Below are 20,044 nucleotides of genomic sequence, written 5' to 3'. Positions count from 1 at the left end.
CGCACGCTGCACTGGATTCCAGACCCCCGTGCTCCACTGCCCTTGCATGTCCCCCACACACCACAAACTCAAGAAGCCCCTGAACTCATCCCCCTTAGCCGCTGAAACCGAGTACCTCAAACTCAGTGGCTTAAAACAACACAAATACACCATCTGACAGGCCTGTGGGCTGGAAGGCCGACAAGGGTCTTCCTTCCGGGACGAGAATCTGGGTGGCACAGGGCTGCGCTCCCTTCTGAAGCCTCTGGGGAGTGTCCTGGCCTTGTCCACCTTCTGGAGGCTGCCCACCCCAGGGCCCATGGCCCCTTCCTCTAGCTCCAAGGCCAGCGTCCTCGCACCTCGTGGACCACCCTCTGTGGCACACTTTCAAATCCCCTTCCGCCTCCCTCTTTGCTATTAAAGACCACTTACCTGGGGCCCACCCGGAAGATCCAGGACTATCTCCTTACCCTGGGGTCAGCTGGTGACAACCTTGATTCCCCTGTGGCTGCAGTCCACCACATCCTGAGGGGCTGGAAATCCTTGGAGACCACTGGTCTGCCACCAGATCGCGTACCTGAGGCTTCCAGCTGGCCCCCCTCCTCGAGGACTGGTGACCCCACTCGGAGTGACCCACACCAGGAACTCTTTCCCTTCTGTCTCCTCGGTCCACGCAACCACCAGGCCCCGTGTCCCCAACACCCCGGGATCTGTCCCATGTCTTAAAGGCTGCTCACCCTTCTTAGTTCACAGCCACGTCTCTCACTTGGCCCTCAGCACCCCTTGCCTGGATCCTTCGAACCCCTGATGATTTCCCACCACTAGTTTTGCTCCTCAAGTTCCCACTGAGTTGTAACTGAGGATCTAACGATTGTTCAAGTCTTTCAGTAACCCACCGAGGCCAGCTTTCCTCGGGGGAGGCAGCACTCCTGTGGTCTTGCCCTCGCTTAACTCCCCAGTGTCCTCTTGGCACCCCCACTCCAACACCTCCCTCAGACCACTTCACAACCTGCAACTGAACAATTCTGGATTTCTTTTAGGTCCCAGAATGCCCAGAGATCTTTCATAACTCTCTCCCATATGAGCACTATGCCTGGGAGTGAATGACTTCTCCTTTTCTTAGCCCCATTCCAACTCATGCACTCTCCTACAGGAAGGCTTCCCAGATTGCCCACTCCAACCTGGGCTGGGTTCCTCTCCTGTATCCTCTGCAACATGCATCAGACTGAATGGTCCTTATCTGCCAAGGCATGTGGGCCCGATTAGCCACATGAAGATGGGATGGTCAGTATGTTTCTGGAATGAGATTGCCATTGTTTATTCAATGCCCATTGTGTGGTAGGTTGTTTTGCCTCCTGTTATGCTGATGGGAATGACACAGACGAGGCATGGAGGAGAGCAAACTAGGAGGTGGGGGTCCCTCGACCAGTCATGGTGGGATACCAGGATCCTCCTCCCCTGAAAGGCTGGGTCTTTCTCTCCCATGACAGGTACAGGGGTGGGAAGGTCAGAAGCTCTCTGCTGGAGGTGAGGGGGGAAGGAAGGTGAGCGGAAGCAGGAGCTCATCTGCAATGAGTCAGGAACGCAGGCCTTTCCTAGGGATGATGAGAGTGCTGGGAAATCTCCCAACAGGGCTCCGTCTAAGTGGGATTTCCCATGTGCTTTTGAGAAAATAGAAAACAACAGACTTCTCACCCCCACCTCCATAAGAGATGCCAGACAGGAGGCTTTGAGGAGTGTTCTCCAAAAAAGTAAGTTCAATACCCAAGATGAGCATGAGACTGTGAAAATGATTTACAGGCACTTAAAAATCTCACCATTTAACAATGGCCCTTAAAGACAGATTCTGGGTGGATGGGAAGAGATGCCAGTTCATATCAAGATTTGATTGCTCAGTGCGCTGAGCCCCCAAACTAATATCAAATTTAATTTTTGAAAACAAGGCCCACCAAGATGCAATTCCACTAATTAACAAAACCCGATTTTTTTTTTTCCAGATGCATCCCAATCTACTATTAGTGATCCCACCAAAGCTGACATCAAATGTTTCATGTGGGGAGAGGGGGACTGCACGTGAAAAGTTGGCTGAGAGAGGCCTTCACTTGAAGCTCCCTCTGGAATTGAAACTCATCTCGATAAATCACTATGGCTTCTCGCCATCAGGAATCTTCTCCCTTCAGATCTTATGGCCAAGAGAAGTACTGGCCATATGTTCACACCATTTGGTGAAAAATACATGGAACCAACAAAACAAGTATTGCGCTTAGGGGTATTTTTTTTTTTTTTATCATGCTACAAGTATATTCATCTTCAATGTGTCCAAGATAACATGTCATTTCTTCCCCCATGGGAACAAATAGCCTCTCGTCCTAGACCAGCATTTTTAAAGCCAAGATCCAAACACACACAACTGGTGAGCTCCCCATATGTCCCATTTCACTCTCCATTCCTCAGGTGTCTTCCGAGTCACAATGGGTGAATGAAAAGGGAAACAGGAAAGAAAAGATTATGAAATTAAAATCCAAAATGTTGTCTGACCAGGGCACCAAAGAGGTCATTTGTTACGCAGAATATTCTAACAGCTACCAAGCCAGTGAAGCTTCCAACAGCATCCGAGATAACAGGGCTGACAGTCATGCCAATTCCTACCGGACAGGCCCCTTCCCTGGACAACTACGAATTTCAATGTTAAAAGTGAGCTGGGCTTTGGTTCATTCCAATTTCTCATCAAGTGTCACCTATGAAAGCCCATGGGCCCAATGGTACTTTTTGAAGAAATTTAAATTCCAGGACAAGTTTTGTAGTATATTTGAACGTCCGGAAGGGCAGAAAATCTGACATCTCCTGGGAATCTGAGTCTTTGGTGGAGTACCTTGTGTCCAGCAGAGATGTAATCATGAGTTGCCTGTAGGACTTCACAGAGCCCTTGGGCGTGAGGATGTGGAGGGAGGCCCAAGAGAGCCCGGAGGACAGAGCCCTGTAGCATGGGCCGCTTACACCAGGGACTGGGTGACGGTTACATCTGCATCTCAACACAACACCTACAGATGAAAGCGCTCGTGGGTGACGAAGACCGCGGTGTGGAGAGACCATGGAAGAGCCTATCATACAAGGACCGAGCACTGTCCAGACTTTCCAGATTTTGTTTTAAATTTGGCCTATGTTCCTTTTAAGAGGCACAGATGTAGAGTGAGCATATGACATCACGTCTTAATGAAGTTTAATAAGAGGGCCCCCCTCCCCCAATCTGTGGCCAGTGTACACCATGGCTTCTGTTTTAAAAGTCTCTGGATCCTCTGGATTTTGCATAGAGCTGAAAACATTTCTTAGGCAAACACACATTCTTGGAAAGGGGAGGTCTCAGTTTGGTTCGAACAACTTTGCCTGTCAGCCTATGCTTCTGTTTCTGGAGAATGGATGTTATAATGTTTTATACCAAGGCTTCTGTGAAGACAACTAATAGCCATGAAATTCTTTCAAGCGCAAAAAACATCCAAATGTGAAATAATCACCACTTACTAGGAAGGGGTGTTATAAATGCTGCTGGTTTTTGCCTTAAGAAACTGCTTTTGTTTGGACAAGGATATCTTCAAGGGGCTGAATCCAAGTGTAGGTTCTTTAAGTCTTTGGAAAAATCTACAGTGTGTAGAACATACAGATCCCGGGCCATCTAAGTACCAAATTTATGCAGAAGATCAAAGCTCAAGGTTTATTTATGTGACCGTGAGCCCGTATGGAAATGAAGAGCGTTTTTGGTAGCCCCCAGAAACGTGGCCCTTCTCCAGCTCAGTGGGAAAACCAGAGTTCCTTTTCTCCAGGAAAGCTCTCTGCTCGCTGCACCAGATGAGAAGGAACAGCAAAGTACAACACTGTGGTTGGCCACCTGCCACATCTGACCTCTGGAAGATGTTCCTTGCCGCTGTTTTGTTCGAGGGCAGGAAAGGAAAAAGCCTGTTGCACGACTGTATTCCAAATATGCCTCCCCGCGGGGCCTGTGATGTTAAAGGTGAGGTCTCCCACCACCTCTGGATGTCCAAGTCCCCAGACTGACCTGCGTTAGGGAAATTAAGCACAACCACCTTGCTCACTAGACACAGGCAGTCAACTGACCAGGCCTTGATGGCTTTTACTAGAAAACCGAAACCAAAAAGTCACACAAACCGTGTGGCTGGTTATGAAAACAGGAAGATAGTCTGTTAGGCGAGATTTTAAGCTTCCGTGAAACATGCTTGAGGGCACCCACCAAAGGAAGAGTGAGTGTGTGTGTGTGTGTGTTCAGGGTGAATACACAGTGATCACGCAGGTTATCAATGATCTCCTTTAATCCTCACCAATCCTGAGGTTAGCATTACCCCGTATTATGGGTCAGGAAACGGAGGTTCAAAGAATTTCAGTACCTTGCTCAAGGTCACAGAGACAACAAGAGATTTCATGAGATCTCCTCCAATGAGGACATCTCCATTTCAGTGCAAGGACTAACGCACTGTGGACGAGCGAGCAATACGGAGGCTCGGCGGTCAGGCCGGCTCTTCAGCTAATGCAGGTAATCTACCAGAGCTTGGCAGCAAGCTCATAGGAAAAAAAAAAGGTTCCAGGATTTCTCAGTCTTTACTATGATAATATGGATTATAGATGGCCAAGAAGGGAATACGTAACGAGTTTTTGGTGGTTTTTGTTTTTTGAGATGGCTCTTTTGTTTCTTATACTTTGAAAAAGCTGGGGTAAAACTTCAAGTCCCTGAAATCAGACTCAGGAAGAACACAGTTGATGGTCTTCCCCCAACTTCCCCTCAGTGATTCATAGGTTTACATCCCAGAGTGAATTAACTTGGTAATTGGACTGTGGCATTCTGGAGGACTTGGAGCTGTGTCAAACAAAAGCAGGACTGGGGATCAGGGGACAGCGGCATGGAGTGCAGCAACAGGGACACAGACGGGCACAACACACGGGAGGGTCTGTGGGACTTACGGACAAAAAAGGCCTGGGGAGGGTCTTCTTGTAGAGTTTCGGTCGATTCCTGCAATTCCAAGGGTTTACGCGGTGGGCCTGGCATCACTGGGTCCCCTCCACTCCAGAACACATGGGCGCCCTGACGTGAGCACGAGCAGGAAAGGAGCCAGAGGCTGCAGAATCCCATTCCAGAGCCGGGATGGCTGCGGAGACTATGTCTCCTACTACTTACAGCAGGTCTGGCTGGTGCTGGGCCTGGATCGGTGTCCTTGGGTTTCAGTCCAGGGCTCTTCTCCCCACACTCTGAGGTGAGCCTCACTATAGCTAGACCTTAGCTGACCCCAAAGGCTATCATGTGATCGAAAACAGGGTCTCTGCTCACAAGTAGTGACTCCTGGGAGCCTAGAACAGTGTGTGCGTGACACTTCTCTGCTAGTTACGAATAAGGAGACAGCTTAGCAGGTTATAGGCGATCACCAAAAATATTTCTCGGCGTTTCTGAAAGCTCGCCTGGCTAGGGAGTTCTGCGCGGTGCTGGCAGGGGTGGAAGGTGGAGGGCGGGAGCCGGCAGGCGGCTGGGCTTCCAGCTCTCCGTTACGAAGTGAAACACGTCAGCAAGAAGAAAACGGGTTGTTTGCATTGTCATTTTTGGCTCATTTATAATACCTTCTCTGCTTCCTTGCAGGTGAACAGATAATGGGAATTGGTCCATGGGGTTTGACAGGAAATGAAAGATTTCCAACAGTTTTTAAATGGATGGATTTCAGGGCAAAGGCCATATTCTTTCCATAAGAGAGGTAGTTAATAGCTTACACTGTATCATCCAACTGCTCGTCCCCCCTTAAAAACCCTTCTCTATTATAACTTTCCAAAAACAGCGTCACTAGTTTCTGAATAGGCCACATTCGCCAATGAAAACAGATCCTCTCATTCTCAACCTCAAACAAAACATTTGAATAGTTATTTCGGAGAACATGCCACCCGGTATCTCTTATGTGACATTAAAAAAAATGCACTCAAATACCAACAGATTCAACTTTACAGCACCATTCCAAAATACTAAACTTTCTTTGCACCTTTATTTTTATCTTTTTTTTTGTTTTGTTTTTTGTACACATTTAAAGTATGGGCATCCTGTAAATTTCTGAAAAGCCTCATAGGGGAAAAAAAAACAACTAATTTTTAGGACAAAGCAATAACTCAGTTTGTAGGCAGGATGATCTCAGGCAGGCTGTAAGTTCTTCGTGGGATTTCTGCAGTCTTGGTTCTGGGGTGACTGTAGAAAGGATGCTAAAGTCTTCCTGGATTATTCTAGAGGTTACGTTGCATATCAGCATGTAAAAACTTGCTGCTCAATGGTCAGACTCTAGGTATCGATTACAACTCAAACCATGAAAACAACAGTCTTTTGCAATGACTTTACTTTCTCGAATGACCAAAGAATCGGGGTGTTAGATGACATCAGAGTCTGTGCACACCTTTCATTCATGCTCTGTACGAGAGCAGTGAGACTCCTATCGAGTTCCCTTGTACAAATCTTCACATCTGAGGCTCGGAGGACTAAAATCTGATCTTAGCAAGCAGATGTATTTAAAGTAGACCTGTAAGTGGTTTTTAATTCAACATATATTTGGCTGCATTGTTAAGTACGAAGACTGTGTGACTAAGTAATGTGGGGGTTGACAGAGGAGGACACTGCTCGCAGAAAAATCTGTTTCTCATGACACTAGAGTCACGTTTCACACGCTGGTCGCAGCTGCGTGCTCTCGTCTAACTCTTCTGTGTGCGACCCCCGGGCCAACAGGTCTGGCGAGAGGACTTGGGGTGTCTGAGTGTGCTGGGACGGGTAGGGTGGTGGAGAGGTAGCGTCAGAAGGGAGTCCACTAACAGCTTAATTCTGCAGCAGTTTCAAAGAAATTGAGTGTTACACAATAACAGTCAAGGACCCAGGAAGAAAAAGTTCAAATCAGAAGTGATTAGTATTAAAAAGCTACTCTGCACCAGGTAGGAAGGAGTAGGAGAATATTAATAATATGCCCTGAAATAGAAATAATCACTTTGCACTATGTACACCACATACAATATAACATATTCTTTTTAACATTGCACAATATAAATATTATACACGGTGGAGTAAACTAAATGCAAAATACCTCTGAGGCACACAGAAGAGACACGGACTAGATTGAACTCTGATTCAAATCGAGATGGGGTTAGTAAAGGCAGAGTGTGACATCGTCAGGCCAGTGAGCTCCTGGGCTGGCAGCCACCTCCCATATACACTGAGAATTCTCATACCTCGGTGTCGTTAGAGTTGATTGCTTCAAACAAAGACTCATTAGTTAAATAATTTGCGAAAGTCAAACTGTTGCTCCCCACTCTAAAGGAGGTAATCCCTAAAGGTCCCTCCCGACCTCAGGGTTTCGGGATGAGGACTGTGTTAGTACATGGCTGGGTTTTCCCCTATTTCTTGTGAAGAACTTGGTTACTATGGAACCACTGTAAGGAAACTAGGACAGTATTCAAGAACACCCATCACAGTGCTTAACAAGATTTAATGTACATTTATTCTTAACATGTGGAACATATAAAGATTTTATACTGAATAAATGATATTCATTAAGCCAGAGGAAAAGGAGGAATTTACATCAAGTTTTTTTTTTTTTTTAAACTACATTATCTTGAAATACAAATGTGGATTCTTGTCACTGAAAAATCTTTGAAGTTGTGTTTCTTCCTTTTAGTTGTATTTTTTTCTTTTTTGTCTGTACCGGTAGCCATAGTCTAAGTCAATCCATATGCAACCATTTCCACACCTTGATTCATGAAGCAAATTGTGATCAGCTGCTCTCCCGAAATAGAGCATGACTTTATACATACAGAAACTTGTACATTACCCTCTTTTTTTTGTGTGTTTTTTTGTTTGTTTTTGTTTTTTGTATTTTTTGTATTTTTTTTTTTTGGAGATATGGCCCTAATGAAAAAATATATAAAATAAAAATAAAAAATTATTTAAATCTACCATCACTTCGTAGTTACCACATCATGAAAAAGAAACTAAAAACTTTGTACTAAAAAAAAAAAAAGGAAAAGAAAAAGAAAAAATGAGGGTATGTTTCATGTACAACTTCTATATACATCACAGCCCATAGGCAGTAAAAAAAAATATTTAAAAAAATGATTAAAGGAATTGTGAAGAACTGTCATGTGGAAGGTCAGACGACAGACAGCAGACATGACGGTAGTGGTGAGGAAGCAGTTTCCACTGATCGTTGTCAGGTATGTATTTTCAATCTTAACTTAAAAAAAAAAAAAACATTGTTTTTGCTCCTAACCTAATGTAACCATTTTCTTGTGAAGAAACCAGTATCATTTCATAGTTTGACTACTGACTGACACACCTCCTTGAGCCCCTATTCCTACATCTCTAGAAGTTTCTATTGCACAGCGCTTTGGGCGATGGGATACAGTTTTTTGTTTTTTTTGTTTTTTTTCCCATTATCTGAAGAATAACATGCCTAGGAAGTTGGTAATTTTTCACCTTTTTGCCTCAGTGTGGTGAAATTTTCCCATCTTAGCATCTTTTGCCACAATTTTTTTCGTTAAAGTCAATTTGCTTCCCCCCCCCTCAAATGCAATACAACATGGAAAAGAACATTAAAAAGAAAATCTGTGAAAAACAAAAAGTGACCTTTGAATGCACTAGACAGCAACTTTGGTTAAAAACAAAAACAAAAACAAAAACCAAAACAAAAACAAAAAAATAAAAAACCCCAAAAAGATGTACTTATACACACAGACAGCAGATATTAATTTCATAACTGTTCGAATTAATTATTTCTTTAATTCCCAATTGGTAAATAGTGAATGGGGCAGAGGAGCAGAGATTTTCTTTTCCTTCTTCCTACGCTGGATAAACAAGAACAGAAAACAGCCAGTTATACGGGAGCCTCTAGTCTTCACTCACACATGCTGCCTTCTCACGGATGTCATAACTGCCCGATCTGAAACAGTACATCACAGATGACAGACGCAACCAGAGAGTTCAGGACGGCTGATATCGAGATGTCCAGCAATCGGCCCTCGTGCAGGAGGAATTCCGAGCGGTTCTCGTCCACCCTGGCCATGGCCAGCAGAGCCTTGGCCGCCCTGCACATCATGTCCACACTCGGCGGCTCTAGAGGCGGGGGCTGCATGTGCAGGAGGTTATGCTGGCTCTGCTGATACTGGGCCATGGTGACCCCGTCCTCTAGGAAGCTTATCAAGTTTCCAATGCTCCCTTTCTGCACAGCTATTGCCCTTGCTGCCAGCGCGTCCCCTTGGGCAAGGTTCGATAAGAGCGCCATGGACATTTCTCGACAGACTGGGTTTTTGCGATCCCCAACGTACCTAACTAACGTAGCATAGAATTTCTCCTGACGACTAAATGGAGGCGTGGCCAAGATCAGGTCCACGTTGTTGTCCTGGATGCTGAGTTTACAGAGGGTCTCCAGCACGAGTCTCTGAGGCGACAGGACAGAGTTGGGTCCCACAGTGGGAAAGGGGTCTTGTGCCTCTGCAGACGGGCACACCATCCAGTGCAGCAAGCCATCCAAAATTGGCAAGCAGATGCTTTCTGTGTAAGCAGACAAGTCTAGCTGCCCGGAAATGTTGGCCAACGTGACCAACGTGTTATCCCTTAAGACCTCCAGGCAGTCCCACCACCACTCATCCTTGCTGCAGGCCACCCCTTTGTCCTCGTCTTCCTCTTTCTCGTAGGTCTGCGGCGCTCGTTTTCTCTCCGGATGCTCGTGGTGAAGGAGGATCAGCTTCCCCAGGATCAGCACCAGGCCTGGATGTTTGGACATTTCGGCGTCATTGCCAGGCACAAAAGACAAGCTACGGACAATATTTGACACACAGATACAGCGCTTGGCCAGAGAATCCTGCCAGTGCGCGATGGTGCAGAGAGGAGTCTCGTCCCGGCTCCTTGGCTCGTCCTCCAGCAGCTTGATGTTGCGGTGACTTTTGGCTTGATGGATCCCAAAGGGAAACTTACTGCTTTCGGTCTGGGCGCCAGGGTTCGCGTCTTCCGGCAGCGCCCCGGGCCGAGCAGACAGGACGTCATCAATGGTCGCGATGATGCTTTTCTCTTGCTGCTCGTCCGCCTCGCCTTTTCCTTCTTGCTCTTTCTTCCGACCTGTGGAGCTCACGGGCGGAGGCGGACGCCTCCGAGGCGGGATTTCCATCTTGCTCTCAAAGTGAGTCTGGATGTGCTCGGTGGTGTCCCCCCCACCGAGCTGCCAGTGCAGAAGTCCACTGCTGAACTCCTGAACGCGACCCAGCTTGTCAGACCGGTCGACCACGAACAACTTGTTCTTTTTGACTATCTTTATCGGCAGCTTGTCGAACTTACTCGCTTGCCTGGGCTTCTCCTTTGGATCCGCAGTGGCGTGGGGAGAGGCCAGAGCCCCGCTGCTCTTCTCCTCTGTCTCCGTCTTCCCACTGTCCTCCTCCTCCTCCTCGCCCTCCTCCTCTTCCTCATCGATACACTCGGCGTCTTCCTCCTCTTTCCCAGAATCGTCGGCCAACGCCTGGCTGTCATCTCTCTGCACCGCGTTGTGGTCAAGTGCTTTCTGGCTGGGGTCTCCCACCTCGTATTCCGTAAGAATTCCAAAAATGTCAATCAGGCATTTTCTAAAGTACTCTACTAAAAGTTCGAGAAATCCGGACAACTAGAGAGGAGGACAAGAACGAGAACGGGTACAACGTCATAACCTCAGATAGGGTGGAGAAGGGCAACAATCCTGATAGCTATCGATACAGTTTTAGGATGATTTTCGCAGGTTTTAATTCCTTTTTGGCTAGGCCCAGAGAGAGGAAGTACGTATCGGCTTGAACCGGCTTCCCGAACTTTACATTGTTATCTAAACCAGCGCGTACGATGTGTTTCGCTTGCTGCTGACCTTCCTACTCCATCAATATGAAAACTTCCCTGTTATTTGCTTATTTTTAATATTATCAAGTTCTTTGCCTTTTCTTCCGATTTCAGTACAATGCACTCCACATTAGAAGAGTGGGAACATGGATTTTACAGACTCATTCACCCAAAGTGAGTCTGTTCTCTTCTGCTATTTATCTGAGACTTGCTTGCCTGGATTTTTACGGTTATTATTCTTAGGATTTTATGGTTATTTTTGTCTCAGGTGCCATAGGTTACTCTAATTTACATTGCCCATTTATCTTTGGGAGAAGATCATTTCAGCAATGTACTAGCTCATAAACACAGAAAATTAAAAACAAATCAATTTAGTCCCTGACAAATGACTTAGAATGTCTCATAGAATGCACTTCTACATTTCAGCTATCACAACTCCGGCTGCAAGACAAAAGCAACTCTGAGAACCAGTGTCGTTTCCTTTCAGCAAACGTTTGCATCGAGAAAGCCAACATGCTCCACGATTATCAACTGCCCAGCGCCCCTCCCCCAGTGTCCAGGCCGCCACATGTAGGGATAATGAAGGGTAAGTAAGTACAGGAGGCTTCTTTAATGATAGGTGTTTTGGAAATCAATCGTACTCTCATATCCTGCCATCAGTTTCCTAAAAGTGGGTTTGGAAGGATTATTAAGAAGTAAGGGGCCACTCAAGTACTGACCACAAAGGACTCGTTTTTAGGGGATAAAGGCACGATTTTTCAAGTGAAGATTTGGGTGTTTGTCCCCCCACTTAAAGTTGACTTTCTACCCAGGGCAGGGGAAAGGGCAAGTTACTAAGGCAATTCTGGTTACAAAAATGTGTGATCAACAGTCTTTCACTCTGCTCACATAAGGATGAAAGGTAATTATTCCAGCAAAGGCGGTACACATTTTCTAGTGTTTTCTGTTACAATGGGCTTCATGTGATGTTTATAACCTTATTAATACACTTCCTATCAAGTGAAAAATTGCCTTTCAGGGCTATAATGAGGACTTAAATGTGAGAAGAAAGACAAAGTGGAAGATTCTGGTCCGATTTCAACAGAAGCAAGGTAATTAGATGTTTTGGCTTTTTTTTCACCCAAAGCAGAGAATTGTTCATACACAGTAGGGAGAATTACCTCTCCTCATTTTTGTTTCTATTTTTTAAAAGTTTGTAGCTCAGTCGACTCTTGGGCACTTTCCCTAACCCTCTGCTCCCCTTCTCTCCTCTAGCAATTACACTGGAAGTTACTTTAAGCCTACCGCCGAACAAAGGAGAGCTTTAAGCTTATTAAAAGTAGCAGGCTTTCAATGACTGCTTCAAAATAAGGTGGAGAGAGGCAGCAATGAAGGAAACAGACCAAGAAACAAGTCTGGCCAAGAGTTCACAACTATCTCAGCCGAATAATGGGGATAAGGGGCCTCTCTCTACCTCTCTCTCTATTGTACATTTTCTATAATATAACATTTCTTTCTTATTAAAAGAAAGAGGTTCGGTCTCCCTGGAGAGTAGGGTATGTCCCACCGCAAGCACACTGGCTACGGCCCCAGCTTCACCTTTACATTAGATTACCTCCTGCCCGCTGCTGACACACATTCTAAACAACAACGTACTTCTACTACTATTTATCCCAAACACACACACACACGTGCGCGACGGGGACAGTTCTCTAGTGAGAAACAGCAGAATGTGTGTATTCACACTAGGGCCGGAAAGGAGTTACTGTTCCCGACTAAACTCTCACACAGCTCTACGTCTGTAACAACTACAAGGGCAGCCACGTCCGATGGGCGTGCGGATCACCCCCGGCATTTGCTCACGCGATGCGACCTCCCGGACCTTCTTCTGCTGCCTGGGCCCTTGGCTGGACGGGTGCCGGCTTACCTGGGAGAGACTGAAGGTAGCGACAGTGCTGTCATCATACAGGAGAATGTTAATAGTGTCCAGAGCCCAAGTACTTTCAGCCAGAAGACCTGACTTAAGGGACATCATCACACGCCAGGCCTCAGGAGTAACTACACCCAGGGGAAAGAATAGGGTATAATTAATATTAACTCTGTGCATGAAAGGGTAGAAAATAACAAAAGAATAAGAAAAACGAAGTTATGTATTGAGTTAATAACTGATTTCAAACAAACGTTCTGAGACATGGCTCAATGTGATCATTTCCAGATTTTAAATGGAGGGGGCAGTTTCCCAAGAAACTTCTGTTGTTTAAGACCCTTTGGCTTTGTCGGTTGCCGAAAGCGCTTCTCGGGGTGGCGGTGGCAGCTAAGCACAGGGCCCTTTCTCAGCTCGGACTGGTTTCCTTCAGCCCCTAACAGACTCTGTGATGATGTAGCAGAGGGTTAATGATTGAGGCGAACCAAAAAAAATGCTACTTGTCTTCTGCCCGCTCCATTCACACATGTCTCAGGGTGGCATCTTGGGAAGGCTCGCCAATACGCAGGATACAGGCCAAATTTAATTCGTAAACAGCGCATTCTGGGAGAGACAGTCTTGATATTCCCTTGCTGTCCTCTTCCACCTGCGCTCCGGGCCTCAGAACACGCTGTTGACAACGATTAGCACTTGGAAGGTTCGGAGTTTCAACAGCGTGGTCTGAGCCAGGGGGTGGGAAACAGAAGGGCTATACTTTTCTTTTCCCCTTTCCTGTTACCGAAGGAGACACAAGGATTAGATACAACATTTGCAAGATTTGCCATAAGATGGGGCTGCGAGGAGAGGCCCATCCCATGTCTGAGATTTCCGTCTCAGCAAACCAGCGGAAGCACTTGGCGTGAGCGGGCCCGCGGTCAGAACTCACCAGAGCTACAGCCCACACCAGACGCCAGCAGCGACTGCACGCGCTGGTCGGGGCCGTGGGTTTCCACCTCTACTGTAATTTCATCTACTTTCCATATTTTCTAAGAGGTATACAATACTTTTGTAACAGAAAAAGCATACTTTCTTTCTAAAATAAGGAACATAGATTTCCCCAGGTTGACAACAAACGCTGATCTAACATGCGCAAAGAAATTCTGCAAACATTTAAATACGTTTATTTATTCAAACATATGCACACATAAACACACAAATGCATGTGCATATTTTTACTATATTTCCACATATAAACCAGTGCTCAGTGTCTCTATCTCCGTCTCCAGCACCCCTCTCTGTAAGTCCTTACTTCTCTCCCCTTCTGCCTATGTCCTTAATTCCAATGGTTGAAAAAAATCTTTACTATCTTTGATTTTCTAATCACTATAGTAAATGATTTCAAGTCAGGTGATTTTGAGGTTTCTTGAAAAAACTGTTTCTTGTATAACCAAGGTCTATAATTTCCTTTGCTGTATTAAAAGTAATTCAAAAATAATGGAAAAAAAACTGTGTGTATTCCTAGATATTCCAGATCTGTGATTAGTATTCAGAACATATTTATCTACATATCATTTGCAGGCTTCTACTTTTTCCCAGGGAAGCTCACTGTCTGTCTGGGGTTCCCCAAATTACAGAGTGGCTCGCTGTCAAATTTTCTCAGGCCACCTTAGCATTTCATTAGCCTCCCAGCCATGAGGCTCATACCGCAGAGACTAAGTGCTTGGTGAGGGCCCGATCTCTCAGCTGGAAACGTAGTACAGAACATAGTCCCTGCGGATCCCCTGGTCTCTCACTTGGAGCTCTACTCTCACACGAATCACACGCACGTGTAAAAATACCGTTTTAATCACGCTCCTGCCTCTCTGGCATGTTTCTTAACTCAGATGAGCAGCTTCCAGCTCCTGCTCCCGTACAAAAATGTGTCGTGAGAGTTTGTCGTTCTAAGAATCTCATCCCTTGGAGATTAACACGAGCTGTATCTAAACTAAAATTAAAATTCGAGATCACAAGTCGGATTCATTTCAGGACAAAGCCCGGAATGCTTACCGATATCCTTTGAGGTAATCTTTCGCCTTTGTTTCAAGACGGGCTGTGATGCCTCGACGGAGCCAGGAGGAAAGGTGATCTCCCTCCTGATGGGGGGCGGCTGGGGGGGCGGCCCCGTGACCTGGGCCGTGGGGACGGTGGGCAGGACCTTCTGCATCTTCAGGGAGGGCAGAAAGGGAGACTTGCTTGGAGACATGCGGCTCTCCAGGGAGCGCTGGAAGGACGCGGGGCTGGGGGCTCTGGAGATGTGATTCGGCAGTGATGGCGGCGTCTGGTAGGATGACTGAGGCGGGCGCGTGATGGGCTGCATGGAGGCGGGAGAGGACATATAAGGCTGACGTTGGCTGACGTGAGAAGGCCACTGGCTCTCGTGATTGATCCTTTGATCAGGTACCATCATATCATCCGTGCGGTTCATGCCTGGATAAGGAGGTGCCTGGGCGGGGCCGCCGGGGCCTTGCCTGTTCTGGTAGGGGTAAGGCATATCGTTGCGCGTCGCCCACATGCTCTGCTGAGGCCCCTCGCTGGAGGACGACTGCATCGGGCCGCCCATCATCTGAGGCGGGATGCCATGCGGCTGGAGCTGCCCCGGGCCCTGCATCCGCTCTCTGTTGTAGGGGTAGGGGTACTGTCCCTGGAGGGGCCTCCTGTCCGGTCCGGAGTAAGAGCTCCCGTACTGGTTATACAGCTCCTGCTGCTGGTTGCCGTACTGCACGTTGTACATGTCTCCCTCGTGGCGTTTGGCCGGGGGCCCGTACATGCCGTCCATATGGCGTTTGTAATTCTGAAATTCACATCAAGACAAATCACGCTGATGTGCTTTTACAGGTGTCATCACACACTGATATTGTGCAAAACAGTTATCACCTGGTAGAACGTTCATTTCAAAATGAACATGGGAAGCTCCTACAACAACTAGGCCGGACAACTTATGCCTCTAGTTCGGGTCATGTCGTGCCGCGGCACGTACTCCGACGAGCGTTTCCCAAGTTTGTTTGCACGTGCTTGCAATTTTCTGTGGGGAAAGAAAGGCTTCCTCTCTCTTTTTCCTGGTATCTCCTCCCTTGGTATTTCCCAGCGCTGCAATACAGGGGGGCACAGCTTTGGTGACTCCCGCACGGGCAGCGCTGGACGGGGCCTGCAGCTACACGAAGATGGCCTCAGCAGGAAGGAAGAGAACTCGCCCCGGCATGAACCGAGCTTCCTGAGGGCCAGCCTGCGAGGCTCGTGGATTCAAGAGATTTCTGAGGCCTGCCTTTACGGAAATGTCTCTACACAGCATCTGGCTCCTCACACTGCACCTGCTTACCCGATGCCCTACGGTCTCCGGCCCCCACCCCGACTTCCAACAGTGCAGCTCAGAGTCTCCCCTGAAAGCCCTGCTGGCCCCAGCCTCTGACAGCAGGGCCCGTGTCGCCTGTGTACCAGGCTTCCCTCCTGGGGACACCCCGGTCCCAGCACTCGAGATCAGGGTGGGGTCCTCCTGATATGAGAAGGATGCTGATGTGATCATGAGTGTTCTTTCACCTCACTTGGAAATTGCTTAAGATCAGCTGGTTTAATAATATAATTTACTGCACATACGTGCTCCAGTAAAACTCAATGTTTCAAACCCCCTCTATGTTAACAGAGGTCTTACACCTGAAAAGTTGTTTAGAAATAGCAAATTCTTGGGGCGCCTGGGTGGCTCAGTCGGTTGAGCGTCTGACTCTTCGGTTTTGGCTCATGATCTCGGGGTTGTGGGATCGAGCCCTGCATGGGCTCCCAGCTCAGAGGGGAGTCTGTTTCCTCCTTCTCTCTCTGCCCCCGCCCTGCCGCTTGCACGCACACACACACTCTCTCAAATAAATAAAACCTTAAAAAAAAAAAAGAAATAGCAAATTCCCACGTCTGACCAGCCTCAGCATGACGTGCAATTCTCTGCATCCGTAGTGACAACTGCAAGGGTATCTCACCCAATTCAAGACCTGTGGCTGCGTAAACCAGCATCAACCCTCCCTACATGGGCAAAACATGTGGTCATTAATATCTCACTTTTTAAGAGCCGATTAACTTTCATTTGTGGTATATAATATTTTAAGTTGTCTTTATCTACACATCTTTAAAACATGGACAAGTTTCTGTTCTAAAACGGCATTTGATAGGACAATACACACAACAGACACATGTTTAAAATATTCTTTACTCGGCCTGGTTATTCTTTACAAGGCTGAACATCCTTTACGTCCTACAACACGTTTCATTTGTTTCAGGATACCACAGATCCAGAGCTTTTTAAAATTTGCTGACTTCAACATCCTAATAATATTTTCTAGCATAAGCAAACAGATGCCGATCGTTCAATAAATGCTACTCGTTTTTCTTATACTTCCTAAATCTCTTCAGAAGTAACACAGGTTTGAGTTTTCAACAGAAAGCACAGAGATGCCCGCCCGCTCGCCAACTCACCGGCTGCTGTGGATACAGGCCGGGCTGGTGTCCTCCATATGGCGGCTGTCCTGAGGGAGGGCCTTGGCCTGGGTACTGCTGCCCATAAGGTTCATGCCTAGAATGAGGCATTCAAAGAACACTTCGTTGTCAAAGGACCTCAGGCCAAGAGAGAAATCAACAGTGCATTTCTGGAAATCCTGCACCCCTTCGTGGTTTTGTCTTCCCTTCGCTGCACACGCCTCCCAACAGAGGCGCGCCGAGCAGAAGCAGCGCTGTAACTTGTAGCCAAAGGGATGGCAACACCCATTTTGGGAATGCTGCCAACCTCCTGGTTAGTAGGTGTGCGAGGAGTCCTGGCCGGACAGGGTGGCACCCTGCGCCTTTGAGTAGGGCTCCCGCCCACCCACCGACGCGGACCCGGGCAGCCCCGTCATGCAACACCGTGACGGGAGGTATTAACGAGAGCCAGAGACAAGAAAAACAATCTAGGAATCAAAGCAGGATCTCCAGGAGTACCAGAACACAGACCTATAATCATGGAAAATGTCTCTACTTATTTTCTCATTATGAATACAAAATGCTCAATTTTTAAAAAGTAGACTCCATAATTAATCCAAATGATATCGAGTTAGCTAATAATTGTAAAAATATAACTACTGAAAATTTTGAAGCCCCATGACCCTAAAAGGCCATGGAAAAGAATAACAGAGAGGACTTAAGAATGAGAGGGCTGATTTAAATGTGCTCCTATTAAACCTGAAAATGGGGATGAATAACATTTATTTTTCAACCCCTATTACATTGAAAAACTATAAATACCATAAAATAGCATGTGTAAAAGAGCAATAGGTTTGAAGTTTAAAGGGATAAACTGGTTTAGTTAGTATACTGACTGAATCCTGTTAGAAAGAGGATACTTGCACTGAATATATTCCTAAACTGGTCAAGGAATGAGAATAAGAAAGAAAACAAATGGATTTTGAGAACGTCACAGGTAAAACAGATACAGAGGAAGTGTGTGCTAAGGGCATTAATAGCTAGAAAGAAGCTCGCGTTAGGAGGAAAGAAATATAACTGACGTAGATAAAATTTAAGCTGAATAAGTAACACTTTTCAGAAAGCGTAACAAGGTAAACCCTAATGTGGTAGAGACAAAGTGACTCAAGCTAGTTCTAGAAAGTCTTCTAGAAGAAACAGAACAGTACATTTGCCTGGGTTCCTTTAAGAATATATGTTCCAGGATAAGTGTTCTTCCAATCTCATCAGAAAGAAAAAAAAACAAAACAAAGAAAGAAAGAAAGAAAGAAGAAAAAAAGAAAGCTTCTCCTGGATCCTCAAAAACAAATCTAAATAAAATCCCTCATCCAGCGCACTAAACACTATGGGTAGCTGATTAATGCAGACATCACTAATAAACGTTCACCACACCACAACCAGGGTAAGAATGAGAAATCTAGAGTCTTAAGTCTAGAAAGGACCAAATCACTCTAAGCCTGTGATGGCTCTGGAATCTTAAGAACCAGGTGCATGGAAAACGCCAGAAAGCAAGCTTATTTGGTAATAACACAGTGATTTTCAAACTTTCTTCCCCTTTGTGTTACACCAGCGGAAACCTTCTCACGACTCTCACGACTGAACCCTTGCCCACGGCCAGCACATGGGCTGCTGGAGCAGCAGTGATGGAGGGAGTCTCTGAGAAACACCACCACACCAGATTCTGAAGGAACCGAGCCGAGGCCATCCCTACCCTGAGGCTTGTCTCTGTGGCTATACTTAGAAAAAGAACCTTCTAATGTGCCTCCATTTTCCTTAAAAATCCCAAATATTATGTTAAAAACTTTGTTTCTGAGCACTTCTGTATTAAGGAGGCAAAGACCATACCAGCCAGGGGAAGGTGCTTTCAGAGTCAGTACTTAAGCCGGGGGCAGAGGTAAGGGGCCTTCTTCACAGAAAGCAGTCTCCGTGAGCCAGCTTCCTGTTACCTCTCAGAGACATTTCAATGACTGTCCTCTGTCTCAGGAAAAATAATCTGGATGAGCACAGAAACCCAACTTGTTATTCAATGTCCAGATGCCATCCTGAAAAGAAGCATCTGGAAAAAAAGACTGCTGTGGCTTTCCTCAGAGATGTCATTCAAGGAGAAAAGTATTCTCTCTGTTTAAAACGTTCACAGGGAAGAATGGAAACACCTGAAAAACCAAGGCCGGGAGGGAAGACTTTTCCCAGAGCTCCCTGTCAACCAGAGGCTGTGGGAAGCCCAGCGTGGCCCCCAGTGCGTGAACATTTCCCTAAGGAAGAAATGTAGGCGGGAAGGGGGTTCAGCGGGGCCACAAAACCTGAGTTTGTGGAGCCGCGCGAGGAGGCTGGAGGTGTGGTGTCAGTGGCTGTGTCAGGAGGGCATCCCGGTCCTGGGAGGACCGCCGCCGCTTGGGGCCACCTGACCCAATCCTTATTAAGTCCAGTGGGAAAGCAGGGACTACGTGTTGTCGGCAGCTACCAGGGCTCAGAAATGTAATTATGAGGAGAGTGCAGTTTCGAGTAAACGTCACGGTCATCTTAGAAAACACTCACCTTCGATCGTAACTGGCTCCGTAGGGAAACTGCTGCCGCTGCCCCATGCCCAGACTGGACATCGCTCCAGAGGGACTTTGGTTATACATGTCCTGCATACTGCTAGTGGGCATCTGTCCTTGAGTCATAAAGGGCTCACTACTTCCAGGCACTGCAACATTTTAAAGAACAGACAGAAAATGAAGCATTTGCAAAAGCCAAGGGGCCCAAACAGTCCTTTCTAGTCATTTCTGTTATCCTTAATATGGCAGAAATATCTCTTATGCCTA

General features: G+C 46.6%; 1 protein-coding gene across 1 annotated transcript in view; it reads right to left on the bottom strand.

Annotated features, from left to right (window-relative positions):
• Window positions 1-7,477: 7,477 nt before the first annotated feature.
• The window catches only part of ARID1B (AT-rich interaction domain 1B), a 426,117-nt gene continuing 413,550 nt past the window's right edge, over window positions 7,478-20,044 (bottom strand). Inside the window, exons 17-21 of the mRNA XM_040627997.1 lie at window positions 19,776-19,926; window positions 17,223-17,319; window positions 14,775-15,558; window positions 12,753-12,883; window positions 7,478-10,643 (exon numbers count right to left, since the gene is read on the bottom strand). Of these exons, the coding sequence (XP_040483931.1) occupies window positions 8,919-10,643; window positions 12,753-12,883; window positions 14,775-15,558; window positions 17,223-17,319; window positions 19,776-19,926 (2,888 nt within the window). The 3' untranslated portion in view covers window positions 7,478-8,918. The remainder of the gene's footprint in view (window positions 10,644-12,752; window positions 12,884-14,774; window positions 15,559-17,222; window positions 17,320-19,775; window positions 19,927-20,044) is intronic.

This window comes from Ursus maritimus, unplaced genomic scaffold, assembly GCF_017311325.1.
Source record: "Ursus maritimus isolate PB19 unplaced genomic scaffold, ASM1731132v1 scaffold_13, whole genome shotgun sequence".
Classification (NCBI taxonomy): domain Eukaryota; kingdom Metazoa; phylum Chordata; class Mammalia; order Carnivora; family Ursidae; genus Ursus; species Ursus maritimus.
The sequence above is the reverse complement of the archived record's forward strand: the minus strand, read 5'-3'. Positions and strand labels throughout refer to the sequence as shown.